Here is a 16,123-nt window from a genome sequence, read left to right as displayed (position 1 = left end):
TGTTCATATATTTAACAAAGTTGATTGCTGTTAAGTCTTTCATCTTTTAGAATGGATTGCAGGTTTGGATTCATTAATATGTAAATCCCAGAACTTCCTTCAAGTCATAGTTCTGAGATACCGTAAGGTTTTATAAAAAAAATTGACACCTCAGCTCAGACAATGCATTAAAGGTGTAAGGTTAGAATCATTGTCGATGCGGTTGAGGGAAGAGCAGGAACTGGCAATTGAACATCCTAGAGCAGAGAATCTTCAGGCAGGATAGGCAAGTGTGTAAACGTGGAGGTGGTGTCACATTATTAGCTAAGGAGTCACTGCAATTACATTTCAGTAGTAAGGTGGGATGATATCCTAGAAGAACCTTTTAAATGTGATTTTATGGGTAGAGTTTAGGAATAAAATGGGTAATCACCCTGCTGGGAGTGTACAATAATCAGCGGGCAATAGAGGAGCATCTGTTCCCCACAAGGGGGAAGCATCTGTTCAACATCCACCTTATCAATCCCCTTTAGCACTTCCCTGTGTCCGCGGAATCATTTTCTGTGATTTCATTTACCTGCGGATGGAATATATTACAGAGGACCAGGAAGGTACTTTTCCCATTGAAATGAATGGGTTTGCTCCTATCCGTGGTTTCAGTCTTCCACAGTAGGTCCTGGAACATATCCCCCACAGTTACTGTACTTCAATCAGAACCTCCCTCATTCTTCTGAACTCCAGTGAGTCCAAGCCAAAGCTATTCAAGCTCTTCATATCATAGCCCTTTTACCCCTAATAAAAGACATTTTGGAAGAAGTAATGAGACAAGGGAATATTTAATGAAGGAGCTCAAAGGAACAGCAGGATCTTGCCGGAGTGCTTGTCCACAGGTTCCTGAAGGCAACAGGACAGGTTAAAAGTTTAGTTAAGACGGCATATGGGTCACATGTCTTTATCAGTCATGGTATAGATTATAAGGGCAGGGAAGTTCTTTTGGAGCTGCACGTGGCTTTGTTTAGGCCACAGCTGAAGCAGTGCATAGAGTTTTGGTCACTGTACTCCACGAAGGATGTAATTGCATCGGAGGGGATAGAGTTGTACAGCGCAGACACAGACCCTTTGGTCCAACTTGTCCATGCTGGCCAGGTTTCCTAAACTGAACTAATCCCTTTTTTTTGAGGAGATTCATCAGGATGTTACCTGGAATGGAGCAGTTTAGTAATGAAAAGAGGCTGAATAAGCTTATGTTGTTTTCTTTAGGGATCTGATAGAGGTGTATAGATTTGAGGGACATGGATTAGAAGTAGCTCTTCCCCTTAGTTGAAAGGTCACTAACAAGGAGCATCATTTTAAGATGAAAGGCAGGAGGTTTAGAGGGAATGAGGAAATTCTTTTTCATCCAGAGGGCAGTGAGAATCTGGAATGCACAATCTGGAGTTTGAAAACCTCACGACTGTTAAAATGTACTTGGAAAAGCATTTGAAGTGTGACTATGACTATGACTAGAAAGCTTAAGACCATAAGACATAGGAGCAGAAATTAGGCCATTCAGCCCATTGAGTCTGCTCTGCCATTCAGTCATGTTCTCCCACTTTCGCCCCAGAACCCTTGATCCCCTTAATCAAGAACCCGTTTACCTTAGTCTTAAATATACTCATTGGCCTGACCGGCACAGCCTTCTATGGAAATGAAGTCCATTGATTCACCATCTCTCTGGTTGGTTTCATGTAGTTTTTATTTGTTAATGCAGACTCAATAGGCCAAAGGTCTTCTTCTATACTCTGATTCTATGAAGATTATGTGTGATTGTATAATAATTAGCGCACTAAAATGCCAAAAGGATAATTGTTTGATTAATAATTAACTGTATTAGTTGCTGTTGGTCATGTGTTTTGTATGCGACTACTTTTTAATCTTATTAAGTGTGATTATTTTTTATTTATTTGTTGAGTGCTTTACTTCCTTGGTTACTAAATGGTAGGCATTATGTTTTTTTGATTTATATATCAAGTCTCACTGTAGGCATCTTTCCATTCAAAGTGCCTTTCCAGGTATTAGTGAGTATATAAATAGTATTGCTGTAACCAAGCATGTGCTAGAGAACATTGGTTTCAGCAAACTCTTTATTCCCTCCTAATCAAGCTGCAAATGAAGTATAATGAGTAGTGTGGATATATTATGTGGCTACCGCTATTTAAATTTTTTAGGAGGAGTGCAGTAGTCTAGAACAATGGAAGCTAATAAAAAGTGCAATTTTCCTTGTATTTGGTTTCTGTACTTCAGTCAGAACCAAATAGAACAGAATTTGTACGCCCTTGGAATGCAATGCAGTGCAGGGAGATATACATGAGCAGTGCTAAAACCGAAACACCTGATGCTGATGTTAATATTAGATGCGGATGTGAACCTTCTGTGTTTATGTAATATTAGGGTGGCTGTAAAAATAACTTGCCAACATTAAAAAATTACTTCAGTATTTATTCCCAAATTTAGAAATCAAGAATCATACAAAAACAATTACAGAATGTTAAGAACACTTTACATCAGAAAATAGGTTCAGAAAACATCAGGTTAATTCAAATATCAGAGAAGGCCTTGCATACAGTAAGAAGCTTTCTGGCCACTTTATTACTTCACTTCTGCCGACATAATTTTTGTTGTTATGTCTATTAAACCAACTTTATACAAACAACTAGAGTTGAATCATGTGTGCTATGGGATATATGGTTGGGGCCTGTTTATAGTTGAAACTCTCACTTGATATCATTCCAATTCCAGCTGGAAATGGTGTGCTAGCAAAGCCTGTTGAATTTTTTTTTGCAGTGTAAGTATTCCAGCAAACGTTCTCTAGAAGTAGGAGACCCCTTGACCAGAGTGGCTGAAGCTATGTCACTTCCCCCTTATACTTTATTCAAACTCATTCTGCATCATTTCCTCCTTTTGCTCCTGGTTTGTTGACGTAGCTGAGCCAAACACTGAGAAAATACTACTTGTGCTTCGATCAGCAATATCCTTTATACAAGTTGAAACAAGTTTATTACAACATTACACTTCTGCCACAGATATCTTGTTATTCAAGCAAACAATGGACTTTAGAAATGTATATGTAAACTTAAAGTCTGTGGAGCTAAAATGTGGAAGAAGCCTAGGCACCTGTCTTTCTATTTACATGTATTAGCAGCTCAATGCAAGATTTTTGAAACCATGGAGGGTTAATTTTGAAACCATGGAGGGTTAACTTGGCAGATGTTAGACTAAAGAGAATGTCCCAATAAAAACAGACATCTTTTTAAGTGTACATGAAAGGAAAGCAGAAAGCCACTTGTTACATTTAATGCAGTAAAAGCAACGAGATCTCCCATTCAGCACTATGCATTTTTACTATCTTTTGCAATAGCTAATTAAGTTGCTTCATCTGTTTGAGCGTCTGGGGATAGTGGTCTGATAAAGGGATTTACCATGAGCCTCAATGAATGTGATCAGCATCTCATCTGAGGTGATCTCTACATAAACAAAGCCTCCCAAAGAGCTGATGTCTGTGTAGAAAAATTTAAGCCACTCCTTTGGAACATAGTCCTTGTGCCTCGTTGAATTTTCCATGAAATTTCCAGCTCCACTTAGGACGTAGCCAATACCATTGCTATCCTGAATAAACTAAATTAAAAGGAAGGTGGAAGAAAAATCAAGAAACTTGTCATTTTATGAATTGCATCCAACATTTATCTTGAAATGTCAATGTAACTATTTTATGGGCACAAATCCCCCAAACCCCACCAATCAACCCTCACCCATTCACTCTGTGGATAAACTCAGGACTGTAGAGATATTAATTTAACAATTCATTCATGATGTAGACAATAGATGTTGGGCTCATGAGGCATTTGATAAGGTGCCACACAAGGAGAATATTCTAATACTCATGGAGTTCTTTTTTCATTCATGCATGGGGTTTGGGCAGCAGCACATGGGCAATGATTTCCCTCCCTAATTTCTCTCCAGAAGGTGGTGGTGAGCTCTTTGAACCACTGCAGTCTGGTGCCACAATGCTATTCAGAAGGAAATGCCAGGATTTCAATGCTGAAGGAAGAGTGATATACTTCCAAGTCAGGATGGTGAGTAGCTTGGTAGGGAACCTGGTGGTACTCCCATGTATCTTCTATCCTTGTCCTTCTATATGGAAGTGGTCGTGCATTTGGAAGGTACTTCTCAGGATCTTTGGTGAATTTCTGTAGTGTACCTTCGAGATCTAGCACACACTGCTGCCACGGAGCATCAGCAGTGATGGGAATGAACATTTGTGGTGCCAGTAGAGTCAACGGCTTCTTCCCGAATGGTGTCAAGCTTCTTATGTTGTTGAAACTGCACACATCCAGGCAAGTTGGGATTATTAGACTCCACTTTGCCTTGTGGATTGTGGACAGGTTTTGGGGAGTCATAAATATACTCAGTCAGAGTCAAAAATTGTGGTGCTGGAAAAGCAGAGCTGGTCAGGCAGCATCCAAGGGTTGGGAGAGTCGACATTTCGAGCATAAGCTCTTTGTCAACACATTCCTGATGAAGACCTTATGCTCGAAACATCGACTCTCCTGCTCCTCAGATGCTGTACTTTTCTAGCACGACACTCTTGACTCTGATCTCCAACATCTGCAGTCCTCACTTTTTTCTCCTCTATAATCAATACTGAGCAGTAATAAGACCATAAGAAATAGGAACCGGAGTAGGTCATTCAGCCCCTTGAGCCTGCTCCACTATTCAAAATGTACATGGTTGATTTGACATTCTTCAAAACCACTTTTCTGCCTTTTCCCTTAACCCTTGATTCCCTTACGCATTAATAATCTCTCAGCCTTAAATATCCACAAGGACACTGCTGCCACAGCTCCTTGTGACCAGGAGTTTCAAAGACTCTCACTATCAGAGAAGAAATTCCTCTTTATCTCAGTCTTAGTCTTGCACTGCTTAATTCTGAGACTGTACCCTCTGGTCCTAGACTCCGCCATGAGTGGAAACATCCTCTCAGATTTACCCTGTCAAGCCTCTTAAGCATCCTACAGAACATAGGATATGTTCTATGTTTTAATCCTATCATCTCTCGTTTTTGACTGCAGTGAGTGGACTCCCAGCTTGTTTAGACTTGCTCATAAGACAATTCCTCCACATCAGGGATCATTCTAGTGAATCTTCTCTGAACTACCTCCAACGAAATTATACCTTTCCTTAATGGGACCAAAACTGCTGACAGTACTCCAGACATAGTCTCAGCTGCAGCTTGTATAGTTTCAGTAAGACTTTATTACTTTTATATTCCAATCTCCTTAAAATAAGGGCGAATATTCCATTCATCTTCCCAATTACCTGCTGCACCTGTGTGCTAGCTTTCCACGTTTCATACACACATACCCTGAAGTCCCTTTGTGTTGCATCCTTATGCAGCTTTTCTCCATTTAAATAATTCACTTTTTTGTTATTCATTCCATACAATCAACTTCATATTTCCCCATATTATACACCATTTGCCAATTTTTTGCCCACTTAATTAACCTATCAATCTCTCTCTAAATTGTTTTAATCCCCCATCATAACTTGCCTTTCTAGTTATTTTTGTGTCACCTGCAAATCTGGCTACAGAACACACGTTACCAGTTGTTCACTTGGAGGAAGGAAGCATCTACTACCTACTATATAGTATTTATATTCACATTGACTTTCTACAAAGTATGGAAGCCCTTTGAGATGTTGGGTGAATGAAAAATTATTTGTATTGAGCTTTATCGTGGCATTCAATTGCTTGCCAGTATTGACTGCTTCTTACCTGTAGGTTGTGGTCATGCCCACAGAAGTATGCACTGATCTTGTATTGAGTGAGGAGAGGGTACAGCTTTTCTACCAGACAGCTGGTGGGTCCATGCTCAGCTATTGACCAAACTGGGTAGTGTCCAGCGACAATCAGGAAGTCTGATCTGCAGGAAGCAAGAAAGGGAGCTGCTCACTTTACACAGTGAATAAAACAGAGAAAACATCAAGAAAAACAGAAACAGCACAACTGAATATTTTTAATTCATCCAAAAGATACACACAACATCTCAAGGCATTTATGCAATGGAAATAGATTGAAGTGAATAATAATAAAGTTTTGATTGAATGAAATTAAAGATTTGATATGGTAGGGAAATAAAAGCTGAAGAGGTTTTGGTTAAGGAGTTTTAGAGGGTATCATCTAAATGACTGAAAGCTGCTTTCATGAGTCCCTGATTCTGGTCTTTTGTGAATTCCACCATTGTGTCATTCTTAAACTAATGCCTTCAGCTTTTTGAGTCAAACATTCTGAGGAATTCCATTCCTAATCTGCAAGATCCTCTTTCTTCAAAGTCCCTCTTAAACACCATTGACCAGGATTTTCGTGATCCATTTAAAACAGGAGAAAGTGAGCCAGCAAGAGGTCTTTATACACATTGGTACCAACAAGGTAAAAGTGACCTGCATAAGGAGAATGGGTTGCATCTGAATTGGAAGGGGGCTAATATGCTGGCAGGGAGATTTGCTAATATTACTCAGGAAGACTTCAACTCAGTGGGGGAAAGAGTTTGAATGTTTTCAAGAGGTGATCAAGAAGATAGATGAAGGCAGAGCAGAAGATGTCACCTGCAAAGACTTTAGCAAGGCTTTTAACAAGGTGCTACATGATAGAATAGTTAGACCTCATGGGATCTAGGGAGTGCTAGCTAATTGGATACAAAATTGGCTTGATGGTAGGAGACAGAGGGTAGTAGTAAAGGGTTGTTCAGACTGAAGACTGGGACCAGTGGTGTGCTGTAAGGAATGGTGTGGGCCCACTGTTGTTCATCATTTATATAAATAATTTGGATGAAAGTATAGGAGGCATGGTCAATACGTTTGTAGAGGACACCAAATTTGTGATATAGTGGACAGTGAACGTAATCTAAGTGTACAATTGGATCTTGATCAACTAAGGGGTCTGCTTGTCCTGAATGGTGTCAAGCTTGTGCTGTTGGATCTGTACACACTCAGGTGAGTGAGGAGTATTCCTGAGTTGATGGCCAAGATTCAGGGAGTCACATGCAGCAAGTAACTGTTCTTGTAGCCACTGTATTTATGTAGCTAGTCCAGTGCAGTTTCTGCTCCACGGTAACCCCCTGGATGTTAACAGCAGGCAACTCTGTGATAGTAATACCATTGAATGTCAAGGGATGATGGTTAGATTCACAGTTGTTGGAAATGGTCATTGCTGGTATTTGTATGGATTGCCAATGATACTTACCACTTAGGTCTTGCTGCATTTCAACATGGACTTCATCAGTACCCAAGGAATTGGGCACAATAGGGTTATGTAGATGGAGGAAGCAGGGTATATTTGGGATCAGTCAGCAAGTGTGAGCTTGTTCAATTTGGTAACAATAATAAAAGCAAAACTTAGTACTCAGAGGCTAGAGTATTCTTCTATAAGGAAGACAGAGTTAGAATTATGACAGTACTGTGCCTTTGAGAGAGAGAGATTTGTTCTGTGCTGTTTCTCTTGTAGACAGCTGTTGCCACAGTTGTGTTGGTTTATCTGCTTCTGGAGCAATGGGTAAACAGCTTTGAACTCCAGAAGTGTTTTTTTCTAAATTAAACAAAAGAAGCATGCGTGGGTAGAGTCAGATTCACAAAGACCCAGGGTTATGATTTTGCTTTCACTTGGAGTTTGGAACCAATAGGGCAAAAGTGAGGACTGCAGATGCTGGAGATCAGAGTATAGAGTGGTGCTGGATACGCACAGTAGGTCAGGCAGCATCCAAGGAGCAGGAAAATCAACGTTTTGGGCAAAAAAGGACTTTTGCCTGAAACATCGATTTTCCTGCTTCTCGGATGCTGCCTGACCTGCTGTGCTTTTCCAACACCACTCTAATCTACAGTGTGGAACCGATAGATACACAGCGCAACCGCTGTATCCATGGAGTCGGCTTCCGCAATTTCAGTTACCCACAGCCCTAACATATCACATGGAACACTCCAGAACTTTGGATGAGGGGGCTGCCAGGGAATTAAATTTCTCATTTAAATAAATGTGTTCGCTAATATCTACTGTTTCGGACTTCCGCAGTAAGTCTTGGAACTTATCTCCCACAAGTACAGGGTGGACTTCTGCAGCTCTCTCTATGCTGCAACAAAAAGTTTGAGTTCTCCTATGCTGCTAGATTTTTTCTGGAATCCATTCTCCTGTACTGGAAGGGAGATAGCACAAGGAAATCTGTTTTGCTGAATTTGCCTTTGCCAAGGGTGTGTTTATGGAATGCTGCCATATTAGAACTGTTGATGATTAGTAGTTAAATAATAATACCTTTTAACTAAGTATTTCAGTAGAGTTAAAGTTATACTTTTTTTGTATTTTAACTGTGTTGCAAGAATAAAGTGTGCTTTGCTTAAAGCCTTTTGGTAGACCAATCAAATCAAAATCTGGAACACAGTACTATACATTACACTTGCTGTTAAGTAAAAGTTAGGGTCTAGGTTATCTCTTTAATACATCTTAAGGGGGTTTGGTCTGTCTATAACTACATGCAGTTCCGGCAAGCCGTTCGGTTTGGCATTGAACTGTATGACTAATGGAGTTTTTTAATGATTCCAAACTGATGCCACTACGAGACAAGTCAGATGAGAATATAATTTGATCTGAAATTAAAAAACAATATGTTTTCACATAGTAGTCTTTACTGAAACAAACACGAAGTGTTCTCATTGAAACACAAAATTCTATAGGGACATAGTATAAATATTAAAAGGTTATTTGGCCCAACAGCCATTACAAACACAAAAGGAAACAATTCAGCCTATCGAGTCCATACCAGCACTCTGTAGAACAATCAAGCTAATCCCACTCCTCCACTGTCCCTCCAGCCTATAAGTTTAGTTTTTGCAAGTACCAGACCAATTTCCTTTTGAAATTGTGGACTGTCTCTTAGTCTAGGGAATCTAGAACACAGTCTTTGATTAATTAGAATTGGATGGAGAAATTTCTCCATGCAAAGGCTTGTGAAAATTTGAAATTCTGAAGTTTGTGGATGCTCCGTTTGAATGTTTACAAGCCCAAGAAAGAGTGTCTCAGGTAAAACAAGCAGATGGGGCAAAATATATGGCAAAATATATGGAAATACTGAATGATTCAGCAGGCTTGAGGACCAATTTAAAAATAAGAAATAGGAGTTGTTTTTAAGATATTTTAATAATAAAGGAAAATATTGTTAAATGTTGTTCCTCCCAATCTACGACCGCTGCATTACAACAGTGCTCACATTTCCAAGGGCAATTAATTAGTACTGAAGCACTGAGATATTGAGGGTACGAAAGACTTTTTCTTTAAACACAGCCAGTTAAATAATATTACACATTCACAAAATAACCTCTTTACATAGGAAGAGCACACAGGGTACATACCTGGAATTTTTCAGCTTGTCTTTGACCCACTTGAGTTGTGTGTTAGCCACAGTATAGTCTTTTGGTGCTTCTGGTCCCTTCCCCTGGAAGTCATCAGAAATTCCACAAAGAAGGACAGTGTCGAGCATCAGGATTGTAACAGTGGTGTTTGAGTCTGTGATGGTGAAATTTAGGTCATAGTAATAATGTGGAAAGTTCCTGGAAATCAAACCATGTACTGTTTAGACGAATTAATCAAAAACAGTTGTGATATTGGAGAAATGGGAAACTACAGGAAACTTAACCCATCTCACCATCTTTTGGAAACCTTGGAATACTCGATCTGTGCAGTTACATTGCCCAAATGATCATGGTTTCCTGCTACAACAAACCAGGGCACGTCCTTCAGTGACTTGGCAGAAAAGATTTCCTCAAATGTTTCCTGTGATTACAAAGAACACTGCAACCTCAAATTATCAATCTATTTGCCTCAAACAATGCTAAACCTTTGAGGCTTTGAAGCAGATATCCTTTCACATCAAGTTTCAGTGTTAGTTTCTGAGGTTGCTTATTTTCCAGGACACTTGATACTATCAAGCTGTAATCCGTTTGAGAATAATAGATATACCTGTATCTATCTAATTTCAGGGCCCTCTCCATCCCCTCCCTACCCCACCAAATACCACCTCCATAGCCTCCAAATCAACTCCATTCATTCACTTCTGACTTTTTTTGTACGTTTTGATTTTAATCACTTTACCATTTATGGCTATCCAGGATCAAGGTTTGGAAATTATTGCCTAAACCTTGATATTTCTATCTGCCCTCCTTTAAGATACACCTTTGAAAATCTACACCTTGACCAAGCTTTTTAGTCATCTGTCCAAATACCTCATCAAACTTTGTTTGACAAATGCTGCCAAAGCCTTTAATATTGTAAAATGTTCCATATAATACAATTAATTGTTGTTTGGGTCAGTCCTAGATGTTCATAGAAGTTCCTGCCATCCACCACTATGTCAACCCATTTTCAAGATTGTTTGAGTATTAATGGACATTCGCAGGCCCAATCACATCTGCATACCATCCCATTGTAGCTCTATAAAATAGGCCTAGGCATAAACCATTTTTGGTTCTCCAGCCTTCAGCTGTATGTATGCATTTGAGAAAATGAGAATTTGATAACGTTACCTGGAATCTTTTATCAGTTACACTGTTAACTCCATCGTAATAAAAATTATCCCCCAGAGAGAGAACAAAGTCAGCACCCATCATCTCAGCCACAACACCCATTTGTTGTGCAGTTCTTTTCTCCACAGGTGTGGTGAATGGTGAATATGGGAGCCCACCCCAATCTCCAACTGCCAAGAAACGAATAACTTTGGAGTGACCTGTGCCAAAATTTAAGTGGAAAAAGGTTACAAATATTGTACACAAAAGATATCAGCAAATTAGCAGATGCCAATTGAAAAGCTATGTGCAAGAGTATAGCTTTGAATAGCCTTGTTGTCTGATGTAATTTATAGGAGAAATTTTCAAAGTGGTTACATCATTTAAAAGCAATCTTTTGATCTGGTGCCTTAAACTGATTATCCCTCTCTCATTCTCTCCTACCATCAGAATGTGCACATCTTATAAATTCCCAAACTGATTACCACAGGGAGGTTTGGAACCTTGAACTAAATGACAATGTAAAAGGACCAAATCACTTGTACCCATCTAAGATTCAGTTCAAGATACAAATACTCAACAAAGAAGTTTAATCTGAGCTTTCAAATCCAAAGTCTCCTGGACGCTAAGAATTTCAAAATAATTGCCCCATCCCACCAGGAATTAATAACAATTTCCCCACTTTGCAGCTAAATGCCAATTAATAATTACTCTGACCGGAAGCTTCTGTCTCTTGTTGAGCAACAGAACAGCAAATTAACTACTTCAGCTGGTTCAGGTATAGCATGAATTTGCTGGACCCTTGCAAGCCATTTAACAAGTCCACCACCAGAATGTTTCTCTCTTGTAGAAGGTGAGAAGGGAGAGTTGGCCTTAGTAAATACTTTCCTCCATTTTTTCCTGTAAAGTAACCTTTAAATTCTGGGCAAGAATATCATTGGAGATGCTTAGTCCACCACTAATTGGGACCGTTCATTGGTAAATGATTGGCCATGTAAGTGCCTTCTTGACTGATGAGGAAGTTGGCTAGTTCCTGACTGGGAAACTAGAATGAGCTGCCTGCCAGACTGGACGAGAGATCTCTATTTGCCCCAGTCAGTGCGCACTGAAGCATAGGTGGGGGCAAAGTAGAAGTCTCTGAAAGCCCTACTCCAGCCCCTGCCTCCAAACCCCTGGATGCCACCCTTCCTGACAACTGAAAATCTTACTTTCTTGCCTCTGTATCCTAAAAGGAATAGATCTCAGCAAGTGGTCTTTAGGATTCAGAAGATGCCAGTGTCTGATTGGCAGACAGCTTTTAATGTCTCAAGGCCTGCATTAGGCTGAGATAGTGTGGGTGTTAGTCACTACCCATCCCCACACAGTCTGAAAATAAGAAAATCAGACTCCTGAGATAAGGAATTGGGTAAAGCCCTTGTCAGGTTTAGGAATGCTATGAAAGTGAGAAATCTTTCTTTGGACCTTAAGAGACAGTGTCCATTTGTATTTTCAAACCTCTGCTTTATAATATAGATAGTTCTTCTGTGAGTATAGTTGCATACTTGTGCAACCCCGCATTACAGAAAAATTGCACTTTAGAAACTGCTTAAAGTGTTGGCATGTAATCGCATCATAGCTTACATATGTTTTAAATGTTTGAGCTTTAGAAAGTGTCCCCAATTTGTCAAGCACATGACAGCAAATTTGCCTGAATGAAATGCACGTTATAGCAGAATGACCTGTAAATCTTTTGACTGTCTAACAGCTGTTACTGAACTGGACTTGATATGGAGGGACCAGTGTTGGACTGGGGTGGACAGAGTCAGAAGGCACAAGTCACCAGATTACAGTCCAGATTTATTTGAAATCACAATTTTGGAGAGCTGCTCCATTGTCAGGTGAAAGTAACCCATTCTTATTAACAGATGGAATAAAAATATACACAAACCACTCACATTTAACACTAACACAATACACAAACATTTGTATAGCTTTAAAATCTCCCAACTTATCGCAAAACATATCCATATTGCTTGTCATGGCATTACAGAGATAGCAGAATTGACAATTCTTACCCATCACATGAGCTGAACTGGTGACTGATATCACAGTCTGAAAAATGATCAGGTGCACCATTGTGTGGATCGGAAACACCATCATCTGAAACTTATACAACGCAAATAATTTAGTAGGATTCACCCAAAGAAACACTTAAATTCCAAGGACTTTCTTTCTCTGTAACAACAACTCTAAATGTGCAGGATTTACAATTTGTAGCAGACCAACAGCTATATTGAACCTTTTCCAAAACAGTGTTGACTCATTCCCACCACCACTTGCTGGATTTATTTGCAACAGACTTTGATTGGATTTTACTCATGTGCTTTTTTGTTACTAACTAGTTCTTCTCAAGTAGTCTCGAACAGCACATTTGGACTCTGCCCTGGAACAGAGTTCAACTTGATCATTTATGTATTAATCACATCCCATGTTGACTGACTCAGCTTATTCAATAATTCCTGCTGACTTAAAACAGTGCAATCCGTAATGGTTTGCATTGCAAGGCTTTTCATGCAAGGTACCCAAAATAAATAAAGGAAACACGATTGCCTTTTGATCTGGATTCCTGTGAGAAGAAATAAAAAGATAATTATTGTCCCACTTTATCATTTTAAAACCCTCAATCACATTACCTCATAGCTTTAAACACAAGAAAATACAAGCCAAGTTTTTTTTTCAACCCTTCCCAATTTAACCATTTTGGCCCTGATATCTTCTAGTGTGTCTGCACTGCATCTCTCCAATATATGTTTCACAAAGCAGAAGTAAAACATTGTAGGCTTTGCTGTTCTGACTATGTACTTAACATTTTGTTCTTTCCCAATTCTAAACCTATTCATCAACATCTGATCCCTAACATTCCCACCCTTCCCACCTTCTCTGGATCTATACCTGTTTATTTGATTTTAAGGATGAATAGAATTTAAGAAAATAAATCATATTAAGAAAGCCATTGTGGATTTGTTGAAGACAAATCATATTGAACCGATGTAATTGAGTTTTCTGAGAAGGTAACAGAGAGTCAGTGAGAGTAAAGTAATTAATGCACATGGATTTCCAGAGGTCATTTGATAAAAGGATAATGACAACATAGATTGAAAGTTGAGTGGCAGGAAATAGCAGAGGTGAACAATTGTTTTTCAGACTTGAGGAAGGTGTACATGAAGTTTCCCAAGAGTAGAATCAGAACCACGGCTTTACTTGATCTACATTAATGATATAGACTTGGGCGTACAGGGCACAAATTCCAACTTTGCAGTTGACACAAAACTTGGAAGTGCTGTGGACTATGAGGATGACAATGATTGACTTCAAGAGTACAATTTAATACAGAGAAGTGAAATTATGAAATTTAGTAAGAAGAATGATCAGCTGTAAAACAAATAATAAAGGGTTCAGTTCCAAATGGAGTGTAGGAGGACAGGGGCCTGCAGGTCTATATGCACAAATTATTGAAGGTGACAGGACAGGTTGAGAAATTGGGTTAATTATGCCTTTCTTTATAAAGCTGAGGATGTTTCAAGTCTAAAAGTAAGGAGGTTGTAGTAAACCGAGTAAGACACAATTTCAGCCAAAACCAAACATGTATCCAATTCTGGGAAGCACAAGATGTGAAGATATTAGAGACTCTGGAGGAAGATTATTGAGAATGGCCCAAGTAATGAAGAATGTCAGTTCTATTGATAGTTTGGAGAATTCACAACTGTTCTCCTTGGAGAAAAGGGGGGATTGATGGGTGCTTTCAGGTTAACATTATTTGCACAGCGTACATGTGGCTCAGGTAACCAGTGATTGTGTGAAATAGTGAAGCTAAATGGCAAGTCTGCATAATTTTCCAAGAGATGCAAAGGGTCATTCCAAATCCTGACTCTCTGAACTTCCCGTCTTCTTAAATTCATTTATGGGATGTTGGCATTGCTGACTAGGCCAGCATTTGTTTCCTGTCCAATTTCCCTTAAGAGATGGCAATATGCTGTCTTATTGAACCACTTCAGTCCTTATGGCCTAAGTACACCCACAGTGCTGTTCGGAAGGTAGCTCCAGAAATTTGACCCAGTGTCAATGAAGGAACAGTGAAATTGCTCCAAGCCAGGAAGGTGTGTAGTTTGGTGGAGAACTTGCAGCTGGTGGTATTCTGCTGCCCTTATGCTTATTTATGGTAACCGTCACTGTGGCATTAGGAGAAGGTCAAGAGAGATCATCCACTTTTCATCCGTTGATGAAGATGGATGCAAATCTTCAGCCTTGCTTTTTGAACTGTCACACTGAGCTCCCCCTTTGGTGAGGATGGGGATATTTGAGGAGTCTCCTCATCCTATGAGGAGTAATTATCTGCCAATATTCATAGCTAGATGTGGCAGAACTGCAGAGCTTAGATCCAAGCCACTGACTGTGGGATTTCTTAGCCCTCTCTGTTTCAACTGTTTTGCATGCAGGTAATCCGGTGTTGTAGCTTCACAAGGTTGGCACCCCATTTTTCAATATGTCTGATGCTGCTCCTGGCCTGCACTCTCCATTGAATTAGGGATTGATCCCCAACCTTAATTGAAATGGAGGAGTGGGAGGCAAAGCAGTCCATGAAGTTACAAATTTTGGTTGAATACAATTTTGCTGCTTCTAATGGTCACAGCATCTCTTATTTATACTATTTTGACTTGGTGGATCTGTTCAAAACATTCTGGATTAGTGGTGCTGGAAGAGCACAGCAGTTCAGGCAGCATCCAAGGAGCTTCAAAATTGATGTTTCGGGCAAAAGCCCTTCATCAGGAATAAAGGCAGTGAGCCTGAAGCGTGGAGAGATAAGCTAGAGGAGGGTGGGGGTGGGGAGAGAGTAGCATAGAGTACAATGGGTGAGTGGGGGAGGAGATGAAGGTGATAGGTCAAGGAGGAGAGGGTGGAGTGGATAGGTCGAAAAGGAGATAGGCAGGTCGGACAAGTCTGGACAAGTCAAGGAGATAGTGCTGAGCTGGAAGTTTGAAACTAGGGTGAGGTGGGGGAAGGGGAAATGAGGAAGCTGTTGAAGTCCACATTGATGCCCCTCCCACTCTGCCGAGGACATGGAGGTCCTGGGCCTCCTTCACCACCACTCCCTCACCACCAGACGCCTGGAGGAAGAATGCCTCATCTTCCGCCTTGGAACACTTCAACCCCAGGGCATCAATGTGGACTTCAACAGCTTCCTCATTTCCCCTTCCCCCACCTCACCCTAGTTTCAAACTTCCAGCTCAGCACTATCTCCTTGACTTGTCCAGACTTGTCCGACCTGCCTATCTCCTTTTCGACCTATCGTCGATTTCGAAGCTCCTTGGATGCTGCCTGAACTGCTGTGCTCTTCCAGCACCACTAATCCAGAATTTGGTTTTCAGCATCTGCAGTTATTGTTTTTACCCTGTTCAAAACATTTCCTATTTAGCACTGTGGCAGTGCCACATGAGATGCCTGTGCAATTGTCACTTATCAACATTGTCATGGACAGAAGCATACGCAATTGGTGGATTATTGAGGATTGGACCAAGTAGCTTTT

General features: G+C 40.1%; 1 protein-coding gene across 7 annotated transcripts in view; it reads right to left on the bottom strand.

The window, feature by feature from the left end:
• Window positions 1-2,436: 2,436 nt before the first annotated feature.
• The window catches only part of acp5a (acid phosphatase 5a, tartrate resistant), a 98,434-nt gene continuing 84,747 nt past the window's right edge, over window positions 2,437-16,123 (bottom strand). For 4 of the 7 annotated variants that reach the window (XM_072564510.1, XM_072564514.1, XM_072564515.1 and 1 more), the window contains 6 exons: window positions 12,615-12,699; window positions 10,582-10,781; window positions 9,705-9,832; window positions 9,412-9,609; window positions 5,792-5,939; window positions 2,437-3,633 (listed from right to left, as the gene is read on the bottom strand). In XM_072564510.1, coding sequence (XP_072420611.1) covers window positions 3,391-3,633; window positions 5,792-5,939; window positions 9,412-9,609; window positions 9,705-9,832; window positions 10,582-10,781; window positions 12,615-12,699 — 1,002 coding nt within the window. In that variant the 3' untranslated portion in view covers window positions 2,437-3,390. Of the gene's footprint in view, window positions 3,634-5,791; window positions 5,940-9,411; window positions 9,610-9,704; window positions 9,833-10,581; window positions 10,782-12,614; window positions 12,706-16,123 lie in introns of all 7 variants that reach the window. The other 3 variants (XM_072564516.1, XM_072564512.1, XM_072564511.1) reach the window with 1 other exon arrangement.

Source organism: Chiloscyllium punctatum, chromosome 46, assembly GCF_047496795.1.
Source record: "Chiloscyllium punctatum isolate Juve2018m chromosome 46, sChiPun1.3, whole genome shotgun sequence".
NCBI classification, from domain to species: domain Eukaryota; kingdom Metazoa; phylum Chordata; class Chondrichthyes; order Orectolobiformes; family Hemiscylliidae; genus Chiloscyllium; species Chiloscyllium punctatum.
This window is presented reverse-complemented; position numbering and strand designations above follow the sequence as displayed.